The 19,994-nt window shown below is 47.5% G+C and overlaps 2 protein-coding genes across 3 annotated transcripts in view; both read left to right on the top strand.

The window, feature by feature from the left end:
* SFT2D1 (SFT2 domain containing 1) overlaps nucleotides 1-1,986 on the top strand; it is a 110,950-nt gene extending 108,964 nt beyond the window's left edge. Inside the window, exons 7-8 of one of the 2 annotated variants that reach the window (XM_073673259.1) lie at nucleotides 650-679; nucleotides 1,580-1,986. In XM_073673259.1, the coding sequence (XP_073529360.1) occupies nucleotides 650-679; nucleotides 1,580-1,619 (70 nt within the window). In that variant the 3' untranslated portion in view covers nucleotides 1,620-1,986. The remainder of the gene's footprint in view (nucleotides 1-649; nucleotides 680-1,579) is intronic. The other variant, XM_073673258.1, reaches the window with a different exon arrangement.
* A 14,894-nt stretch (nucleotides 1,987-16,880) lies between these two features.
* On the top strand, nucleotides 16,881-18,689 carry PRR18 (proline rich 18). The gene has a single exon (XM_073671430.1). It carries the CDS (start codon nucleotides 17,070-17,072, stop codon nucleotides 17,814-17,816), a length of 747 nt encoding a protein of 248 aa, XP_073527531.1. The 5' UTR covers nucleotides 16,881-17,069; the 3' UTR covers nucleotides 17,817-18,689.
* Nucleotides 18,690-19,994: the final 1,305 nt, after the last annotated feature.

Here is a 19,994-nt window from a genome sequence, read left to right as displayed (position 1 = left end):
ATTAGTTTGGCCCACCATGAGGTTTACAAAATCCTCAGAAAAAAAGACTTTGAAAAAGTCTATTTCTGTGCCAGTTGTGTCAAAACTTGATTCCTGATTCTGCTACAAAACCAGTAATCAGTGGCTCATAATTTTGGGGAGTGAGGTCCATATGGGGTCAGTAATGGGGGGGCGCTGGTTCACCTTCTCTCCTGGGGCGTCTGCCACCACCATGTTTCACTGTAGGCACTCTGCATATTTCTTTAATGCCTCACTTTTGCAACGCTATACAGTTTTGAAGCAATCAGTTCTAAAAACATTTATCTTGTTGTCATCACTCTAGAACAGTGTTCCCCAACTCCAGTCCTCAAGGCCCACCAACAGATCATGTTTTCAGGATTTCCTTAGTATTGCACAGGTGATGGAATTATTGCCTGTGCAGGTGATGGAATTATCACCTGTGCAATACTAAGGAAATCCTGAAAACATGATCTGTTGGTGGGCCTTGAGGACTGGAGTTGGAGAACCCAGCTCTAGAATATAGAGTCCCAGTAGTCTTCAGCCATATTGTGTGTGGGTGTGTGATATTTATGCCTTTGTCTACTTATATTGGAACTTGTTTTCATTTTGCCAGCATTGTGTGAAGTTATTTTTGTTTCTTGTTTTCTAGGTACAGCCTCTCTTTTATTCCATTTGCAAGGTACATGTATAAACTAATGTGTTTTTGTTTTTGTAGAATTTATAACATTGGTAGTTTGGGGGAAAAAAATTGTCTGTAAGTGGGCCTTCAAGCAGAACTGGGAGTTTTTTAATTTTTTTTTTATTACACCTTGTAGTATATTTATCAAATGTACTACAATTTTGCCGAATAATTAAACACAGAAGATTTTTGTTATAATTAAGCCTTTCCTTTTCATGGCCTAGCACCCCTGATATTTCTAGTGTTGGCTCAAAATATCCACTAGAAGCAGAGCTTTCCTACTGCACATAGAGGTGATGGGTTAGGTGCCATCTACTGCTGCATATGAAAGCGGTGGGTGTGGTACAATCTAATGCTGCACATAGAGGCTGTGGGTGCTGCACTTCCTACTGCTGCATATGGAGGCAGTGCGTGGGAGCTTCCTGCTGCTGCAAATGGAGGCGGTGGGTGGGAGCTTCCTGCTGCACATGGAGGCGGTGGGTGGGAGCTTCCTGCTGCACATGGAGGCGGTGGGTGGGAGCTTCCTGCTGCACATGGAGGCGGTGGGTGGGAGCTTCCTGCTGCACATGGAGGCGGTGGGTGGGAGCTTCCTGCTGCACATGGAGGCGGTGGGTGGGAGCTTCCTGCTGCACATGGAGGCGGTGGGTGGGAGCTTCCTGCTGCACATGGAGGCGGTGGGTGGGAGCTTCCTGCTGCACATGCATCTATCTTTTTAATAGTCTAGATGGTGGCAACCATTTTAATATTCCTGCAGTGACTACCTCCCTAAATAAAACAAGTGTGATTTTCTAATTGAAGGTACTTGGGAATATATTTACAATGCTGCTCCCTATTATATTTTTCTATTCCTGTAGATCCCCTTTTAATATACAAATTATCTTCTTTATTTTTCTATTACAGGGATGCTGTGAAAAAGTGCTTCACTTCCTGTATGAATTAGAATAAAAAAAGACTTCAGAAATCATGGCGTTATCTTTGTATCAATTGGTTTGATATTTTCTACCCACAAAGAAATCTAATTGTTTTTATAAATAATAATAAAATGCTGATTCCCTAAATGTATATTGTTAAAAAAAAAACAATGTATTCTGTTTTTAACTTTTTTCTATAACACATATTTATGCAGTAACAAAAATAAGTGCACTCATAAAATATGATGACCGAAATGCCTTATTTCAGCGTTTTTTTTTTTTTTTCTGAAACACTTTATATTTTTTAAGATGCTAACTTTGTAAATATTTAAGTCTATAATAAATCTACTTGTTAAATGATTGTATGTAAATTGTGAATTAGTTTTGTAGGAAGAAAAGTGTAAAGCCGATTAAACCAGATGTTGGCTGAACACCTGTTTTGTAACCTTGCAGCATTTTCAGTTTATCTCTTTCGGTATCAGTTACCATGGCCTGTCAGTTCTCCGTAGATTTTTTCCTAATACTTGTATTCTATATAAAAAAACAACACTTTTCTTCCAATCCTGCATTAGGCTGAGTTCACACGATGCGTTTTTCATGCTTTTCCGCGGCGTTTTTGCAGTTGCGTAAACGCCGCGGAAATGCATGAAAAACGCATGGTAGAAGGGCAGCAATGTTCCCCAATGGAAATCCGCATGTGCTGTGCCCATGATGCGGATTTTTCCGCAGCGTAAATGCTGCGGTCAAAAATCCGCAGCATGTCAATTAATTTTGCGGAAACGCTGCTCTTTTGCCGCCATTGACTTGCATTAGACCGCATGGAATCCGCATCACTGTATATGTTGATGCGCTTTTCATGCGGTCTAATGTGCGGATGGTACCCGGGTGTGGATGAGAGAACTCTCATCCAGACCCAGGTACCATTAAAAAAAAAAGAATAAAATAAAAAATATATATATTCTCACCTTCTGACGGCCCGCGCTGCGTCCTGCCGGCTTCCCGGGCACTTCGCGGTTGAATGAAGAAGGACCTTCGCTGACGTCAGAGTCATGTGACGGGTCACGTGACGCTGACGTCGGAAGGTCCTAAAGTCTTCACTGCCGGCAGCCGGGACCGATGAAGCAGGACACCGGGGGCCATCAGAGGGTAAAGTATAGATTTATTTTTTATTTTTTGACATTCACACACTATATAAATCCATGCCGGTTGCATGGATTTATATAGTGTGAAGTTGACAAGCACTTTCCAAGTGATGCTAAAATCGCTTGGGAAGCGCTTGTCAACCCGCATGCGGAAATGAAAGTGAAGACCGCTTCATTTCCGCATGTCCCTGGCAGGAAACCGCATGTACAATCCGCATGCGTTTTTTCCTGCCAGAGAGATGCAGAAACGCTCAGGAAAAAATCCTGAGCATTTCTGCATCGTGTGCACATACCCTTATGCTGTTTTCTGTTGATTCTCCTGGAAATGTTTGAACGGACAGTAAGGTTTCTTCCTAGACCGCTTAATTATCAGCTTAGATTTCTGGACACGTGGCATTCACAAGGTGAATTGTACCACCCAGAATGTATTCAAGAGAAATAAGAGGGGCAGCACAAAGCAGAGTTTTATGAAAACATGCTTTAGAATTATGAGCACAGGCATTACTAGAGTATTTCAATTCGCACGCCATGCTCCAGCAACCAGTCTGGTCCTCTGTGGCAGCGGGTCTTCACACCTGCGCCCAGCATCCTGGCCACTAACTAGCACTATTACATGGGCCTAATAAGGATGCCAGAGGCGTCAAGGATGCCAGAACACACAAGTGATAACCGGCTGGAGGCAGGACCAGGGCAGCATGTTTCAAATTGTTCATCTCTAGTATTTACTAAAATATGTCAGCGACATTTGGCCTTTTAAAAGCAAATTTGGCTGGAATTGTTTACAGATGTTCTTTACTGAGATCCCAGAACAGCAGAAAATCCACAAATGTGACCCCATTTGGGAAATTAGAACCACGAAGTCCAAAGGATGACGTAAGCAACAGGAGTTTGGATGCTGTTGACTGGCGAATGTCAGTGGGGATGTTGAAATCGCCCATGATGATTGTGGGAATGTCAGCAGAGAGAAAGTAAAGAAGCCAGGAGGAGAATTGGTCAGTAAAGGCAGTGACCGAGCCTGGAGGTCGGTATATGACATCCACTTGGAGGTTGGATGGAGAGTAGATGCGGACAGAGTGGTTTCTGCCTTGGAAAGTCATCAAAAGCACATGTAATCCGTACCTACGTATGTCAATAAAGTTAAGTGAAATCAAAATACCAGAAACTTTCAAAAACAATACAGCTGTATTTAAAGAATGACACACCAGACAAGACAAAAACCATAAAGGCGATAAAATACATAAAAAAAAAAAATGCAAGTAACCTAATTTAACTAATAGGTGCAGAAATTCAACAACTTAAAAACGCACCAAAAGCTCATCGTGGGAACGTAGCCCAAGATGAGTGGAGCCCACATGCATTTATATTAGTAACAACTGTCAGAGCCTTACTCTCCCTCCCAGGGTGCAGCACTGACTCTCTGCCTGTGAGCCGGTCTGTGTTTTGACTGCGGCAGTGACTATCATGTCACCACTGCAGCCAATTACTTAGCTCAGTGGTTTTTGCACGCAGAAATACTTTTCAAAACAATATATTTTTTCCCATCTCTTAAATAAGACTTGCTTACTCTTCCATTTTTTTATCCTACAGTTTTAGCATGTTTTTTATTTATTTTACTCACTTATTACAGACATGTCAGTTTTTGATACTGCATATTTTCACTGCAACAAAACGAAGCATCTTTCAGTGGATGGGATTTATAGAAATCTCATGACCATTGTGCTTTTTTTTTCTACTCAGTGTAAACTGACCTGCAGTGCGTGTTTGAAATCCACAAGATGTCAATTCCTTTTGCGGCTGCATGGAGTTTTATGTACAGATATTACCCATAGAATTTCATGAAATGCAGGAAAAATCGTCAACAAAAAACGCATATGCGCTTCTGCTGTGGAACCGCACTAAAAATGCATGGAATCCACACATGACTGTATAAGTAAATAAATGTCAAAGGCAAATATCAAAAATTATTTAAAAAAATGTAAAAAATTGCGTCAAACGCTTTTAAAAAAAATCACACTCAAAAGCGCAATGAAAAAAATGCAAGTAACCTAAATTACCTAATGCAGACATGCTGCAGAAAATCTTATTGTTACATTTTTACAATATACACAGCTGACCCCTGCTACTGATCACGCCATCTTTGCTCCTGATCGTCAGGTGTGGCGTTTTGAGGGAATTCCTTTCCTGCTGCTGTGTACATGTACAGCAGATGTCAGGAAGGGGTGGAAAATATTACAAAATACATTTTTGCTGTGTAATTTTTTTCTTCTCACCCCAAGCCCAACATGTAGGTTCATAATCAATGTTCAATTCTTTTTTTTTTTTTCTTTTTGGTAATAGTAAGTTCGCACTGAGGCTTTTGAGGAGTTTTTGCAGCTGAAATTCTCCAAAGCCTCAAAAACTTGTTTTTTTCCACTCTAAAAACTCAGCAAAAAGACTGATGGTCTTATTCATCAAGACAGGTGTTGCACAGACTCGCACTACGCCACTCATGATAAAGCACATGAGAGGCTCATGCCACTACTTGACTTTGGCATATCTTATTGGTGTCCGATTTTCATCCATATTGTCTTCCTTATTCCACCGGTTTGACATCTGTTTTTGTTTTTTTTACAGATAAAAAAAAAAATGTACAAGCCCAATTCCACTTTTTACCTATACAATTTCCTATGATAGCTGCGTTGTATTTTACATAGGTCTTTTTTCAGCAGCAGAATGGAAGGAAGGGAGACACAGACATTACTAGTGGGTAGGCGGAGCCCACACAGGATAGAACACCTCAGATTACAAAAAAGTGTTGACCGGCCCCTCCAGCTTGGGCTCCTCCTACTCCAGCTCTCCAGTCTAAAATTTGAGGTCGCAGAGGATAGTCGCTGCTGGAGCAGCTCCTCAGAAATTTTTTTTATTTTTATCGGACAGAGACTTGGATCCCCCGTGGTCTAGAGGTCTCAGCGCTGCTGGACCCCCACCCCTCCCCTGGCGGATCTGCATACCCTTTATGGTGGTCCCTGCAGAACCCTGCCGGCCCCGGGGGATGAGGGACGCTTCCCGGAGGAGACGCAAACCGCGCCATTGGGGTCCCTGCGCGCTCCGTCCTGGGGGGAAGCTAAGGGCCACAGCGCCACAAATCCCTGGGGGTCCCTGTGGCGCTCAGCTGGGTGAGTACTCAGCATTTGTAAATGTGTTTGAGTGCTTCAGCGGCTGCTGCGGTGGCCGCTGTTACATGTACCGTTGGTGACTGTGTGTTTTTCGTCCGCAGGTGGATCCCTGCAGGACATGTGAAGCGGGGCAGGAGCGGAGGAGTCGCGCGCCTTTTTGAATGCCGGCGGGGGGCGTGGCTTCGCGCCTTCCCGGTCTTTTCGCGGGCAGGTAGCGCTCTGAGCGCGCGCTTTCTCCTGTCCCTCCCCTTCAGGCTTCTCTCTTCACTGCGCGGCGGCCATTTCTGATGGCCTCCTCCGGCTCCTCACTTTCCTCTCCTCCCGTCAGAACCGAAGGAACGCTGCACCGCAGCCAGCTGGGTGAGTCGCTTCTGCCTGTCAGGGCAGAAGCTTAACCTCCTCACCCCCACAGCGCAGGGCACCTTTCTGCGGCACAATTAGGTGGCAGACTGCGCTGCCCTGCAGCTGCTACCTCATATAGAGGTTTTTTTGTCTGGGACTCGCACACCTCTTTCATTTAGCAGAGGTTGTGGGGAGTCTGCTGCATTAACCCCCTGGTAGGCGGTTAACCCTTAATTGGGGGACAGCTGGGGTAGCTCTCCCTGTAAGAGTCTTAACCCTTCAGCGTTCGTTTCTTTCCTTTTAGAAGCCACACTGTCCTAGTTATTGACAGGCTTAAGCCTGCTATATACTGTGTGAGGGCATGTCAGATCAGGGTCCAGGAGGCGCGGTCCGTCTCCCAGGTCCGCTACAGGATCAGTCTCGCGTATCTGACTCGCAGGAGTCCTCGACGGCGTCAAGTGCAGCGCAGGTCGGGGGACTCAGTGATGTTAAAATGGAGGCTCTCACTCGTTCTATTGATAGCCTGTCTGACCTTCTAGGTCATTGGGTGTCAGCTAGATCCCAACTGTCTTCTCATGGCAGGAAGCGCCACAGGCCGGTACTGTCCTCCCCGCGCAGCGACTCGGAGATCTCTGATATGGAGGGTTCCCCTTCAAGCTCTGCTGGGGAGATGTCCGATTCGGATAAAGAGGATCGACAGGGGCGCTCTGCCTCTCTTTTGGGCCGTGTGGATGCTTTTATTGGAGCTATGAGGGAGGCGTTACAGTTACCGGAGGAGGTAGCTAGACGCCCTGGTAAGTCGGCCCGGCTTTTTCAGGAGTCGCATAGGTCGCGGTCAACGTTACCATCTCTGGATGAACTTGATGGGGCGGTGGAGAAGGAACGCCTGTGTCCAGATAAGCGTTTTCAGGGGACACGTTTTTTTGAGGCACTGTATCCGTGTTCTACGGAGTCGATTGCTAATTGGATTCCTTCTCCTGAAGTGGATGTCCCTTTATCCCAGCTTAGCAAATCTTCATTACTTCCTGTTAAAGGGAAGGCGAGTCTGCAGGATCTGCTGGACAGAAAAACGGAGATGGCGGCTAAATCCATCTACGAGGCCGCAGGTCATGGATTCAGAGCGGCTTTAGGAGCCATGTGTGCTGGTGAAGCTTCCCTGAGGTGGTTGGACCGCCTACGGACGGCGTGGCAAGATGGATCCCCGCTATCCGAGGTAGAAGGGCTTTTCAAGTTGTTGGAAGAGGCAGCGCGATATGGCAGAGATGCAGTTCTGGATACTACGTCACTGCTGTCCAGGGCGCAATCCTCGGCTGTCACAGTCAGAAGAGCACTGTGGCTTAAGCAGTGGACCGGAGACGCGGTTTCCAAGCAAGGTTTGCTGTGTTTAGCTTACAAGGGTGGTCAGCTGTTTGGGTCTGACCTCACGGAACTGATTGCGAAGGCCAAGGCAAAAGAAACGGCTTTACCGCAGCGTAGAGCTGTGGCTTCTGCGTCTGGCAAGTCTAGTGCCGGTAGTAGTCGGCGGCCCTTTCGGCCCAGGGGACGGTTCGGTCAGCCCTCTTGGGGATCGGGTCGTCCCTCGTTTTCGGGAAAAAAGATCTCTCAGAAATCCCGCACTCCCTGGAAACAGAACTTCCGTCAAGACAAACGGGAAGCTGACAAAAAGCCCGCTAAGGCGGACTGACGCCAGGGTTTCACTCGAGGGTCCTCGAGTGGGGGGTCGCCTGCTCCAGTTCGAGTCGACTTGGGCGTCCCACGTTTCAGACGCCTGGGTGACGCGGGTTGTGTCGGCAGGCTATTTCATAGAGTTTCTTTCTCGACCCCCGGACAGATTTTGCCAATCTCGCATTCCGTCAGAGCCCGAGCTAGCTACCGCTCTACGGCGGGAGGTCGATTCCCTTCTGCAGAATGGTGTGGTGGTGCCGGTTCCGCCGGAGGATTGGGGAAGGGGGTTTTACTCCAACCTCTTTGTGGTCCCCAAAAAGGAGGACAAATTTCGCCCCATTCTGGATCTCAAAAAATTGAATCTGCATGTCCGGACCCGGAAATTCCGCATGGAGTCGCTTCGCTCAGTTGTGGCGGCTCTGTCGCAGAACAATTTTTTAGTGTCAATCGACATTCGCGACGCTTATTTGCATATTCCCATCGGAAGGGCTCACCAGCGCTTCCTACGTTTTGCCATAGGTCAGGACCATTACCAGTTTGTGGCCCTGCCATTCGGGTTGGCATCAGCTCCCAGAGTTTTTACAAAAATTCTGGCGCCTCTCATGGCGATCCTTCGAAGGCAGGGGGTGACAATTCTTCCCTATCTAGACGACCTTTTGATTGTGGCGTCCACAGAGGAGGAGGCGGTGAGGGCTCGCAATCTATCCCTTCAGCTCCTGGAGGACTTCGGATGGTTAGTCAATTGGAAGAAGTCATCTCTGGAACCGTCGCAGTCAATCCTGTTTTTGGGGATGCACTTCGACACGGTACGGGCAGTGGTGTCCTTACCTCCGGACAAGCAAGCAAGTCTTCGTCAACATGTACAGGTTATGAAGTCTTCGACAGCAATGTCCCTTCGAAGGTGTATGCGCCTTCTGGGTCTGATGGTGGCGTCAATGGAAGCGGTCCCGTTTGCTCAATTTCATTCCAGGGGTCTCCAAATGCTCATTCTGACCCGTTGGGATCGATCGCAGGCTTCGCTGGATCGCAGTGTCATCATCTCCCACAGGGTGCGAGAGTCTCTAGGATGGTGGTTACATCCAGAAGCGTTATCCCAGGGGAAGTCCTTCCTCCTTCCGCGGTGGTCGGTCGTAACCACCGATGCCAGTCTGACGGGCTGGGGGGGGGTCTGGAACGATCTCTGGGTTCAGGGAGTATGGTCGTCAGAAGAGTCTGTCCTGCCGATCAACCTCCTGGAGTTGAGGGCGATTTTCCTTTGCCTCCAACACTGGACGGTCCCTTTAAGCGGTCTGCCAGTCCGAGTGCAGACAGACAACGCGACGGCAGCCGCGTATATCAACCATCAAGGTGGGACGAGGAGCTCCAGGCTCATGATGGAGGTCTCTCGGATCATGGTATGGGCCGAAGCCAGGGTTCCAGCCATCTCCGCGATTCACATCCCAGGAGTCCAGAATATCACGGCGGACTTCCTCAGTCGCGAGAAGGTGGATCCCGGAGAATGGAGTCTTCATCCGGAAGTTTTTGCACTACTGTGCTCCCGTTGGGGAACTCCCCAAGTGGATTTGATGGCATCCAGGTTCAACGCCAGGTTACTGACGTTCATGTCCAGGTACAAGGACCCGGAGGCTGTGGCGGTGGATGCTCTAGTGGCTCCGTGGGACCAATTCGAGCTGATCTATGTGTTTCCGCCGATATCCTTACTTCCTCTGGTGTTACGTCGGATCCAACTGGAGAGAGTCTCGGCTATGTTGGTGGCCCCAGATTGGCCAAGGAGGACGTGGTTCTCAACGCTGGTGTCGCTTCTGGCAGTGCCTCCGCTTCCACTTCCACTTCGCTCGGACCTGTTAACCCAGGGGCCCATTCGTCATCCGGACCTGAAGTCTCTGCGTTTGACGGCGTGGCTCTTGAGACCGAAATCTTGACCCGTCAAGGATTTTCAGCCGAAGTCATTGCCACTCTGCGAGCGGCCAGAGGTCCTGCTACCACTAGGATTTATCACAAGACTTGGGAAGCCTTCTTCTCGTGGTGTTCCGGTTCTTCAAGGAACCCGAGGATTTTTTCCATTCCCAATTTGTTGGCCTTTTTGCAGTATGGGCTGGACAAGAGTTTGGCAGTTAGCACCCTGAAGGGTCAGGTTTCCGCTCTATCCTTGCTGTTTCGGAAGGCTATCGCCTCGCGTAGGGACGTACGTTCCTTTTTTCGCGGGGTAATCCGTCAATTTTCGCCGCGGAAGGCACTTGTGACTCCTTGGCGGCTCAATCTTGTCTTGGAGGCTCTTCAACATGGGCCTTTTGAGCCTATGGACTCTGTTAGCCTTTCATTGCTTTCCTGGAAGGTTGCCTTCCTGGTGGCGGTCACCTCTTTGAGAAGGGTTTCTGAGTTGGCGGCTCTTTCTTGCTCGCCTCCTTTTCTGGAGTTTTCACCCGGATCGTGTAGTGCTTCGCACACGGGGCGACTTTCTACCTAAGGTGGTGTCACAATTTCATGTTAACCAGGATATTGTGTTGCCCTCGCTCTGTCCAGAGCCGAGGAATGCGAAGGAACGGGCCTTGCACACTTTGGATTTGGTGCGGGCGTTAAAGTTCTATTTGTCTATTACTCAAGGTTTTCGGAAGTCGGACTCACTTTTTGTGATTCCAGCAGGTCGTCGTCGTGGTCAACGAGCTTCCAAGGACACTATAGCTCGATGGTTTCGGTCAGCCATTTTAGAAGCTTACCGATTTAATGGCGAGCCTTGCCCAATTAAGATTCGAGCTCACTCCACGAGAGCTGTGGGTTCATCGTGGGCTTTTCATCAAGGGGCCTCGGCAGCTCAACTCTGCCGGGCGGCTACCTGGCGCTCCGTCCACACTTTTACAAAGTTTTATAAGGTGGACGTCAGTGCTTCCGCGGATGCGGCCTTAGGACGTAGGGTCCTGCAGGCGGCTGTAGTTTAGGTTATCTCCTTAACTTGTGTTTAGCGCTGGTTGCGCATTTATCTAAGTTGTTGGGAATCTGCCTTTGTTGGTTTTTCCCACCCTTAATTTCTGGACTGCTTTGGGACGTCCCACTAGTAATGTCTGTGTCTCCCTTCCTTCCATTCTGCTGCTGAAAGACGGATTTTGGTAAGAACTTACCTGTAAAATCCTTTTCAGCGAAGGAAGGAAGGGAGACACAGCTCCCTCCCATGGCAGAAGTGTATTATTGTTTTCAGATGCGGCGTGACCCTTCTCTGATGGCGGTTATCTGGGCTGGGGTCGGCACGCTAAGGCTCTGTTCCAGCATTGCCAGCTCATCGCAGTGGTCAGGTCCAGTGAGTAGTACCTGGGACTGTGTGGTTTTTTCTGTTATATGCATAACCTGTCTTCTTGCTTTTTACTAAGTTTTTCAGAAGGGGTTGTGTTGCTCCGCTGGTGTTAATTGCTCTTCCTTAGCTTGTGTACGGACTGGAGAGCTGGAGTAGGAGGAGCCCAAGCTGGAGGGGCCGGTCAACACTTTTTTGTAATCTGAGGTGTTCTATCCTGTGTGGGCTCCGCCTACCCACTAGTAATGTCTGTGTCTCCCTTCCTTCCTTCGCTGAAAAGGATTTTACAGGTAAGTTCTTACCAAAATCCGTCTTTCAACCTATGTAACTATGTAAAATACAATGCAGTTATCATAGGAAATGTCATCTGTAAAAAGTGGATGCAATATGGATAATCTGCAGGAGACCTGTCTTTTTTTGGGCATCTATAGACTCCTCTTATAAACAGAAGAGAATAGTGAGTGTATGCTGTAAGTTTTCCTTTATTTTTTTTCAGACACTAAAAGTGTGGAAAAATAACCTGTCATCTGAACATTAGTCTGTGTCTAGTATGTGCATGTGCCATCCGATTTTTAACTTTGACAACTCATATACATAAAATACGCTCCTCTGAACCTGAACTAACACTGACAGGCTGGAATACTTCTCTGCACTAGGCAGTAAATCAGCGTATCCTCAACGGATCACATTCTCAAGTGCCTTTATGAGACTAATAAACATTGCTAAAAAAAAAAAATTGCGTTTTGGCTATGTAAAATAAATCTCCCAGTTTTCCAATAAATTATTAAATTTGGGGAAAAAATGCCCTAAAAAGACATACAGTATTTCATATTGCGGCCGGTAATGACCCGTGCTATAAAACTATTTACATTTTTGTCTTGCAAGGTGTGAATGGCATAAAAAAGAATAATGAAAAGCAATGCCAGAATTACTGCTTTTATTCATAGTAGCAATGAAATCTACTGCCCGTATAATGGAAAAAAAAAGTTCACACAGTTCTATGGAAAAATGAAAATTATAGCAACCAAGAAAATTTTTTAAAACAGAACCTATACAACTTTGGTATCCTATAATTGTATCAACCTGCTGCATATAGTTAACGTCCTTTTATACAGCAAGGTGAACTCTACAAAAAAAATATATATCATTGATATGGTTCTACTTGAATTAACTTGTATAAGTTAGTGTGTCAATTATTTTGAGTGGTGAATTTTTTTGGGGGGGCATTTTGCCTCTCCCAAACTGGTAGACATGAAAACACCAGCTTGTCACGCAAAAAATAAGCCTTTATTGCTCTTGGAATATGAAGACCCAAAAGCAATTTTTGTCCCCCAGAAAGTGGATTTATTACTTTTGTACAATAAATACAATTACATTTGGTATGGCTGTAGTAGTAGCGACCCACAGATCAACACTTTATTTGTGCAGCAATGCCAATTGTAAAGTGTAAGAACAGCTTTTTATGCTGTTTGCGTTTTACTAATTATTACTTCTCATAAAGATTAACACTTAAGTTATATCTCCTCTGAAATGGTGCCTCTGACAAAAAAAAGCCTTCTTACAGCTACCTTGGCCAAAAATAGGAAATGATGGTTCCTGGAATGCGATGATTATGAAAAAGATAATTTGTTTGGTCATTAAGGGCATAAAGGCTTTTCCGGTCCAAACAAGATAACATCTATCCACATGACAGGTACTAACTATATGATCAGCGGGGTCTATCTGCTGGGACCCCATTGACCAGTATAGGTTACTTTTAGACTGGATAGAATAGGGTGGCAATGTGCTAGCCTTTGAAAAGGGTGCACAAAATGCTCAGCATCTCCATAGGGAATAAAAGGAGCCGTTGTCAAGCATGTCCAAGGCCGCACTATTCTAAAGGGAATTTAAGTTCCCCTTTCTGCTGATCAGTGCAGGTCCCAGCGGTTGTTCCCCACGATCGATAAGTTGGCACCTATCCCAGGGATAGGTGATAACTTGTTTTTATTGGAGAGCCCGGTTAAGGTTGATGGAGAAAATCTCAACGGATCGATCCAAGGGTGCCTTATACAATCAGAGTAACAGAAATCTGGGAAGTGCTCCCAAGTAAAAGATTCTATATTAATCGATGCATCTTTACAAAGAATCGTTCGGCTGTCTGGTCCTCAGCTTCCATTCTTCCGGGGAAACGTTCTACAATTGTTTGTGTAATCAGATAATGTTGTTGGATATGAGGCCCTAGCTTACAATTTTCATTCTACCTCCTCCAAAAGTGTTTGATGGGGTTGAGGTCAGGGCCCTGAACAGGCCAGTCAAGTTTTACCACACCAAACTCTTGCCCAAACCTGCTTTTATAGACCTTGCTTTGTGCACTGGGGCACAGGCATACTTGATTAGAAAGGCTGCCACAAAGTTGGAGGCTACAATTGTCCAAAATGTCTGGATATGCAGAAACATTAGGCATTAGCATTCACTGGGACTTAGGCCACCACCTGCAAATGAACTACATAGCATTATCCCACCTCTACCAAACTGGTAGAACGAATGATATGACCATTTCATACAACTCCTTCTAGCCCGAGGCTGAGAAAATAAGAGATGAATGAAATCCTTGTGTCACCCTGAAAAGGAACACTGCAATTACAAACGGTCTTAATTACTGAAGGTAATTGCTGAGCCCTTCCTTGTAGATGACACGATTCATTTACTGGATACATAGGTTACTCAATACAAACTTGTTATTGTGCAGGAAACTGAGCAACACCAGATAGTACAGGAAAATTCTGCAACCTGCCATCCTTGGTACCACACCCATATAGCCTGCCCAAAAGGATGGTTGAAACAGACCAGACACATGAAGGCAATAACCGCCTGACCCCTCCCCAAAGAACACTTCATGAAGTTTTTGCCATATCATACAGGCAATTATATTGTTGCCAAACGGCAGCCATATAGTTACCTCTCTTAATGCCCTAATCTCTATAGGGGGACACAGCTGAACACGATAATGTCATCACATTCAGCTTCCTGTCAGACTCCCACTGTTCAACAGAACGAGGAGGTCATGATGCTGTGTCTGGTAACAAAGCCTGTTCATTTGAATGCCACTAAGCTGCAGTACCAGACCCAACCAGAAGGGCTGGTGCTCCATCGGGCATAGCCTTCGTTTTGCTCTGCTTATCAGTGAGAGTATATCACCCATTTGTCACATATAGCTTATCCTTAGGAGAGGATCTTGCATCCAGGAAGACCATATACGTGGTATTAAAACTAATGTTTATGCTGGTCTGTTGTCACAATTTGCTTGTTGCTGAAGCACCTAAACAAAAACTGCTATGTCTGCATGAAGATCAGCAAAACTACTGTATCTTCATCAATTGTGCCAACATAAAATTTGCTACCAGTGGCATGTTAAGTAAATGGTGTTAACCATCGTGCGTGGCCCTCTCTAGGTAGCCATAGGGGTGGTCCTGATGCAACTGACCATGTGATCTTCACCAACAGTTTTACTTGCACAAGGTTGGCCATGTATTTGCAACCTGTCGTTCATGGCTAGTGAAGGTTAGCATTTTTAACAGTAATTTCCATAAGTTAAAATGACAAATCAGTGAGCATTGATGGCACACACGCCTTTCTCTCAGCAAGTGTGACTTTTAAACAACTGCACCCGACAATGACCAAACAATCCAACACGAGAAATTGGCTTTTCAGCAGGCATAGATTTTTGCTGGAAATGGTCTACATTGGCCTTTTTGGACTATGTCCGGCCTAGAGGAGTTCTCTGGTGCCTCTCACTTCCGCACCACTGATGACATTGAGTCTACAGGTGCCTACAGGGACATTTGTGTACCTAGCAGGTATCAGGCTTGTGTCCTATGCTAATGAACAGATGGAAAAGTGAGAGGTGCTGGAGGACTCTTTTCAAGTTGCCTTCTAGTCCAAGGTCAACCTTTTATATGTGATATGGATGAAGTAATGTTACTTGGTGGACCTCTGTGTTGTCGTAAAATGGCTCTTGTTTGTCAACTTTACCAAAGAGCGATGTGTGAGACTTCATATCACTCCCCATTTTACAGACAACTCTTGTCTCCTGACCAATGCTTGGACGTCAAGGTTCCATCTGATGACTGAGCGTCATAGCACCACAGGAAACCTCCAGGTTGCATTTACAGAAGGCCTCTTCAGCGCCCAGGAAATTTGCCAACTCATTGGGGAAATCTCTTTTCAAGGCGCTTAACGGATTTTCCCAGAGAGACCGCATATATGGACAGCTTGTCCCAGACTATCCAATGCATACACTAATTTGTCCTGGGACAACAGGGTTACTTTGATGCCATAAAGTCCAGAGGTAGAGATACGCATGGGAAGGCAGGTTCAGCTGCACAAGGGCCCAAAGGACAGGTGGTGTCACCCAGAGGTATATCAGTCATAGGCGCTCAGCGGCCGGGCAGTACAGCTGAGCAAAACACCAAAAGGATTAGTGTAAATTTTTTCTTCCCAACACGCTATGAGTGCGTAGGGCTTGGCATGATAGTAAGTGGGAACTAGGTGGGGAGCACTACCTATTAGTAGAAGTTCTGTGTGTTACCTGCAGAACAAAGCTGGTAAGGCTGTGTGCCCACGATGCGTTTTTTAAGCGTTTCCGCAGCTGCAGAAACGCTTAAAAAACGCATGGTAGAAGGTCTGCCATGTTCCCCAATGATAATCCGCGTGTGCTGTGCACATGATGCGGAAATTTCCGGCGAGTATGTGGCGTGTGCCCAGTGTGTGACAGGTGAGTATGTGGCGTGTGCCCAGTGTGTGACAGGCGAGTATGTGGCGTGTGCCCAGTGTGTGACAGGTGAGTATGTGGTGTGTGCCCAGTGTGTGACAGGCGAGTATGTGGCGTGTGCCCAGTGTGTGACAGACGAGTATGTGGCGTGTGCCCAGTGTGTGACAGACGAGTATGTAGCATGTGCCCAGTGTGACAGGCGAGTATGTGGTGTGTGCCCAGTGTGACAGGCAAGTATGTGGCGTGTGCCCAGTGTGACAGGTGAGTATGTGGCGTGTGCCCAGTGTGACAGACGAGTATGTGGCGTGTGCCCAGTGTGTGACAGACGAGTATGTGGCGTGTGCCCAGTGTGTGACAGACGAGTATGTGGCGTGTGCCCAGTGTGTGACAGACGAGTATGTGGCGTGTGCCCAGTGTGACAGACGAGTATGTGGCGTGTGCCCAGTGTGTGACAGACGAGTATGTGGCGTGTGCCCAGTGTGACAGACGAGTATGTGGCGTGTGCCCAGTGTGTGACAGACGAGTATGTGGCGTGTGCCCAGTGTGACAGACGAGTATGTGGCGTGTGCCCAGTGTGTGACAGACGAGTATGTGGCATGTGCCCAGTGTGTGACAGACGAGTATGTGGCGTGTGCCCAGTGTGACAGACGAGTATGTGGCGTGTGCCCAGTGTGTGACAGACGAGTATGTGGCATGTGCCCAGTGTGTGACAGACGAGTATGTGGCATGTGCCCAGTGTGTGACAGACGAGTATGTGGCATGTGCCCAGTGTGTGACAGACGAGTATGTGGCATGTGCCCAGTGTGACAGGAGAGCATGTGGCGTCTGACCCTCCGGCTCGGTTGCCCTGGGCCCCAAGCTGTCGGTGTCCGCCGCATGCACTGTTTTCCTGGGGTCTCCCAGAATTGCGGGTCGGGGGGAGAAGCCCCCGCACTCATCACTATGCGGGTCCTCTGCCCAGCACACGGGCTGCCTCATGTCCAGGCCGTCGCTATGGAGTCGTGTGGGCGGAGGACGGACCTGCCCGACCTGTTGTGTGCAGATAGCGGGTGAATCAGCGGAGGCCGGGCGGGAAGGAGGGACGGGGCTCTCCGGCTTATTAGGCAGGGGCTCCTTGTCACAGGGAGCTGCTCACTGCAGACATGTCGCTGCCTCCCATCCCGCAGCATCAGCTCCCTCCTCACCGGGCACAGCTCGCTAAACTTCTGGTCAGGAAGGCTTCTGCCCAGTCACCACCGCCGTGTGACTCCACGAGAGCCACCATGGACCACCTGTCCAACTCCTGGCCATCGGCGACCCTCAGACGGCACAAAGCTACGCTGGGGCAACACGGAGACCCTCTGCACCCAGCCCGGCGCTTCCTGGAGCAGGTGCCCATGGCCATGACTCGCTCCTATGAAAGTGTCATCCATCCACGGCCATCAACCCTACTCCGGAGCAGGAGAGAGCTGCCCAGAGACCCCCCGGGCAGAAGACCGGCACAGAAAGCCCCCACTGGCCAGCAGGAGGCAGCACCCACGAAGCCCCCTGAGGTGCCCTTCTCCCTGCGCCTCACCCCAGAAGCCATCCTGGTGATACAGAAGAGGAGCCTGGAGAAGCAGCGCAGTGCCAATGCCCGCAGGATCTTCGCCAGCAGCAGTGGCCGGTGCCCCCGGAGCTCTCTGCAGAGGTCGCCCCCAGATGTCAGGGAGCTGCTGAAGATCTCATTGCTGAACGATCAGCATCGCTACGATGACATGGAGTATGAGGACGAGTGCTGGCTCAGGGACGGCGAGGAGGGGCTGGTGAGGAAGTGCACGGAGTGGCTGCAGGGGGTAGAGATGGCCACAGGGCGAGGGGTCACCCTCCATGATAAACTGCAGTCTCTGCCCCATCTCAACACCTTCTGACCCATCAGTAATAATAACACCGACTGCCAAGTACTGGTGACTGTGCCATGCTGCCCATGGGACCACTGCACAGTATCTCCAAGATCTGGAGTTTGATGGCTTCCATTGTCTTGTCATTGCTGATGCAGATCTGTTCCCTGGTGCTCAGAGGGGCATAAACACCTGTCCTAGGGACATCATTATTGCCCCATGGCCGGTCAGTGTCAGGATGGCATCTACTGGAGACTTCCATGGCCTCTATCCAGGAGACTTGTGCCTTACACCCTGGATTTATTGGGCTCCTGCTTTGGGATTACAAGGATTGTGTGTATTTCTGAATATATTGTAATCCAGCGCTTCCCGCGGTCTCCAAAATTACAGCTTCTTCATTAACTGAACCAAACAAGTCTTAATGAGGCCCGGAAAGTGCGGGCATTTTACTCTGGCTGTGCTGCGGCTCTATGGACATCTGGTGCCAGCTCCCATATAGTCTGCTTTATCATCTTTTCTAATTCTCATGGCCGTTGAGTGCCCGTACTCCACTTTCTGTTACAATGCGATATGCAATATGTGTACACGCTCGGTGATCATATTCGCTTCTGTGCTTGATAGATGTTCCCAGACTATGACCCCAATGTGAGAGAGCCGGAAAGGGGTTTTCAGAAAATACACAATGATTTCTTATCTTAAAGGGGTCTTCCGGTCAAAGCAAGTGATCATCAGTAGTGTTGAGCGAGTATGTTCTGTTAACCCTTTCGCTGAGTATGCTCGGGCCGAGCTCCGAGTATTTACAGCTGCTCGGTGATATGGTTGAATCACTCCCGTGTGCATGATTTGCAACTGTTTGACAGCTTTATTACATGTGAGGAATGTCTATTTCTTACACATTCCTCACATGTAATAAAGATGTCAAACAGATGCAAATCATGCACTCGGGAGTGATTCAACCATATCACCGAGCAGCTGTAAATACTCGGCCCGAGCGTACTCGGACAGAACATACTCACTCAACACTAACATCAGGTATAAAAGTTCCCACCGATGAGCAGGTTATCACTATGGATGAACGGACCTGTGGAAGTTTGGTTTCTGGTACCCGACTAAACTTTAGTCCAAAGTTCGGTTCAGGTACCAGAATTGTACCCGAATTTAAACCTAAACCCGAACCTCATTGAAATCAATGGGGATAAGAAGTTTGGAGCTGGAAAAATATCTCTCTGTCTTCGTTCTCTCTCCAGATTCCTGAAGTGTAATACAGACTTCCATAAGAAGTCCATGTTCGTAGTTCAGCACCGGACACTGTATGAACTCTGAACTTTACAGTTCGGGTTCGCTCATCTCTAGTTATCACCTGTCCAATGTCTGTCGGTGCTTTCTCATAGAGAACATGGGAGTGCTCTGCCCAACGAGGGCTCCTGTGTACAGGAGAGGTGGCTGTCAGCTGAACGATCGGCTGAGGCATCAGTCGGATGACAGCTATGTAATGTGTTTGTGGGGGGGGCGTAAATATTTTCTCTGTGCAGGACCCTTTGTCGTAAAGCAATTGACATTATACATCGTTTCTTCACCTTGAAGTGACCCCAATCATCTCTCACAATGATAATAGCCAATGCTAGGGACCCCCTACAATCAACCGAAGAATCTCCTTCATTTAAAAAGACTGACCAAAGTGCAACTCTCAATTAAAGCAACTTCTGACAAAGCGTAGAGGCCATGGCCCTGTGACTTATCAGAACGGTGGGACTGGGGCCGTGTTTTCTATCAGCTTCCTTTGGGAGAGGTGAAGACTTTCATTACCCGTCAGTCACAAGTCAGAATTTGTTTAAATTGTATCTGTTCATTTCTTGTTATAGGCATCACTGACAATACAGGGTATTATTAATATAACCCAGTGCGGTCATTGTATTCTGACATCACATAGAAGGATCGCCTGGCAGGTCTGCGGACATTTCTGTTTTATGAAATACATCTATTCCCCATCAAATAAAAGTTCTGGGACATCTTTATTTGAACTCTACGGTGTGTCTTTCCTATGTTATTCCTCGGAGGGATGTATCCATTTCACAAGTGGAATAGTAACACCCATTTTTATAAATTTCTAGGAGGAATAATAGAGGAGCGGCAAACATAGCAACCTAAGTACATGAGCTCGGGATTTTTGGATTATTGGGAAATACAAGTATTTAGTAAACCCGATGG

This window comes from Phyllobates terribilis, unplaced genomic scaffold, assembly GCF_046119375.1.
Source record: "Phyllobates terribilis strain yellow unplaced genomic scaffold, ASM4611937v1 Scaffold_3__8_contigs__length_932513732, whole genome shotgun sequence".
In the NCBI taxonomy this organism is placed as follows: domain Eukaryota; kingdom Metazoa; phylum Chordata; class Amphibia; order Anura; family Dendrobatidae; genus Phyllobates; species Phyllobates terribilis.
Note: the sequence above shows the minus strand (reverse complement) of the source record. Positions and strands in the feature narration are given on the sequence as shown.

Bases quoted from the DNA above. Each gene is read 5' to 3' on its own strand.
- PRR18 (XM_073671430.1), top strand. From the start codon at position 17,070: ATGTCGCTGCCTCCCATCCCGCAGCATCAGCTCCCTCCTCACCGGGCA.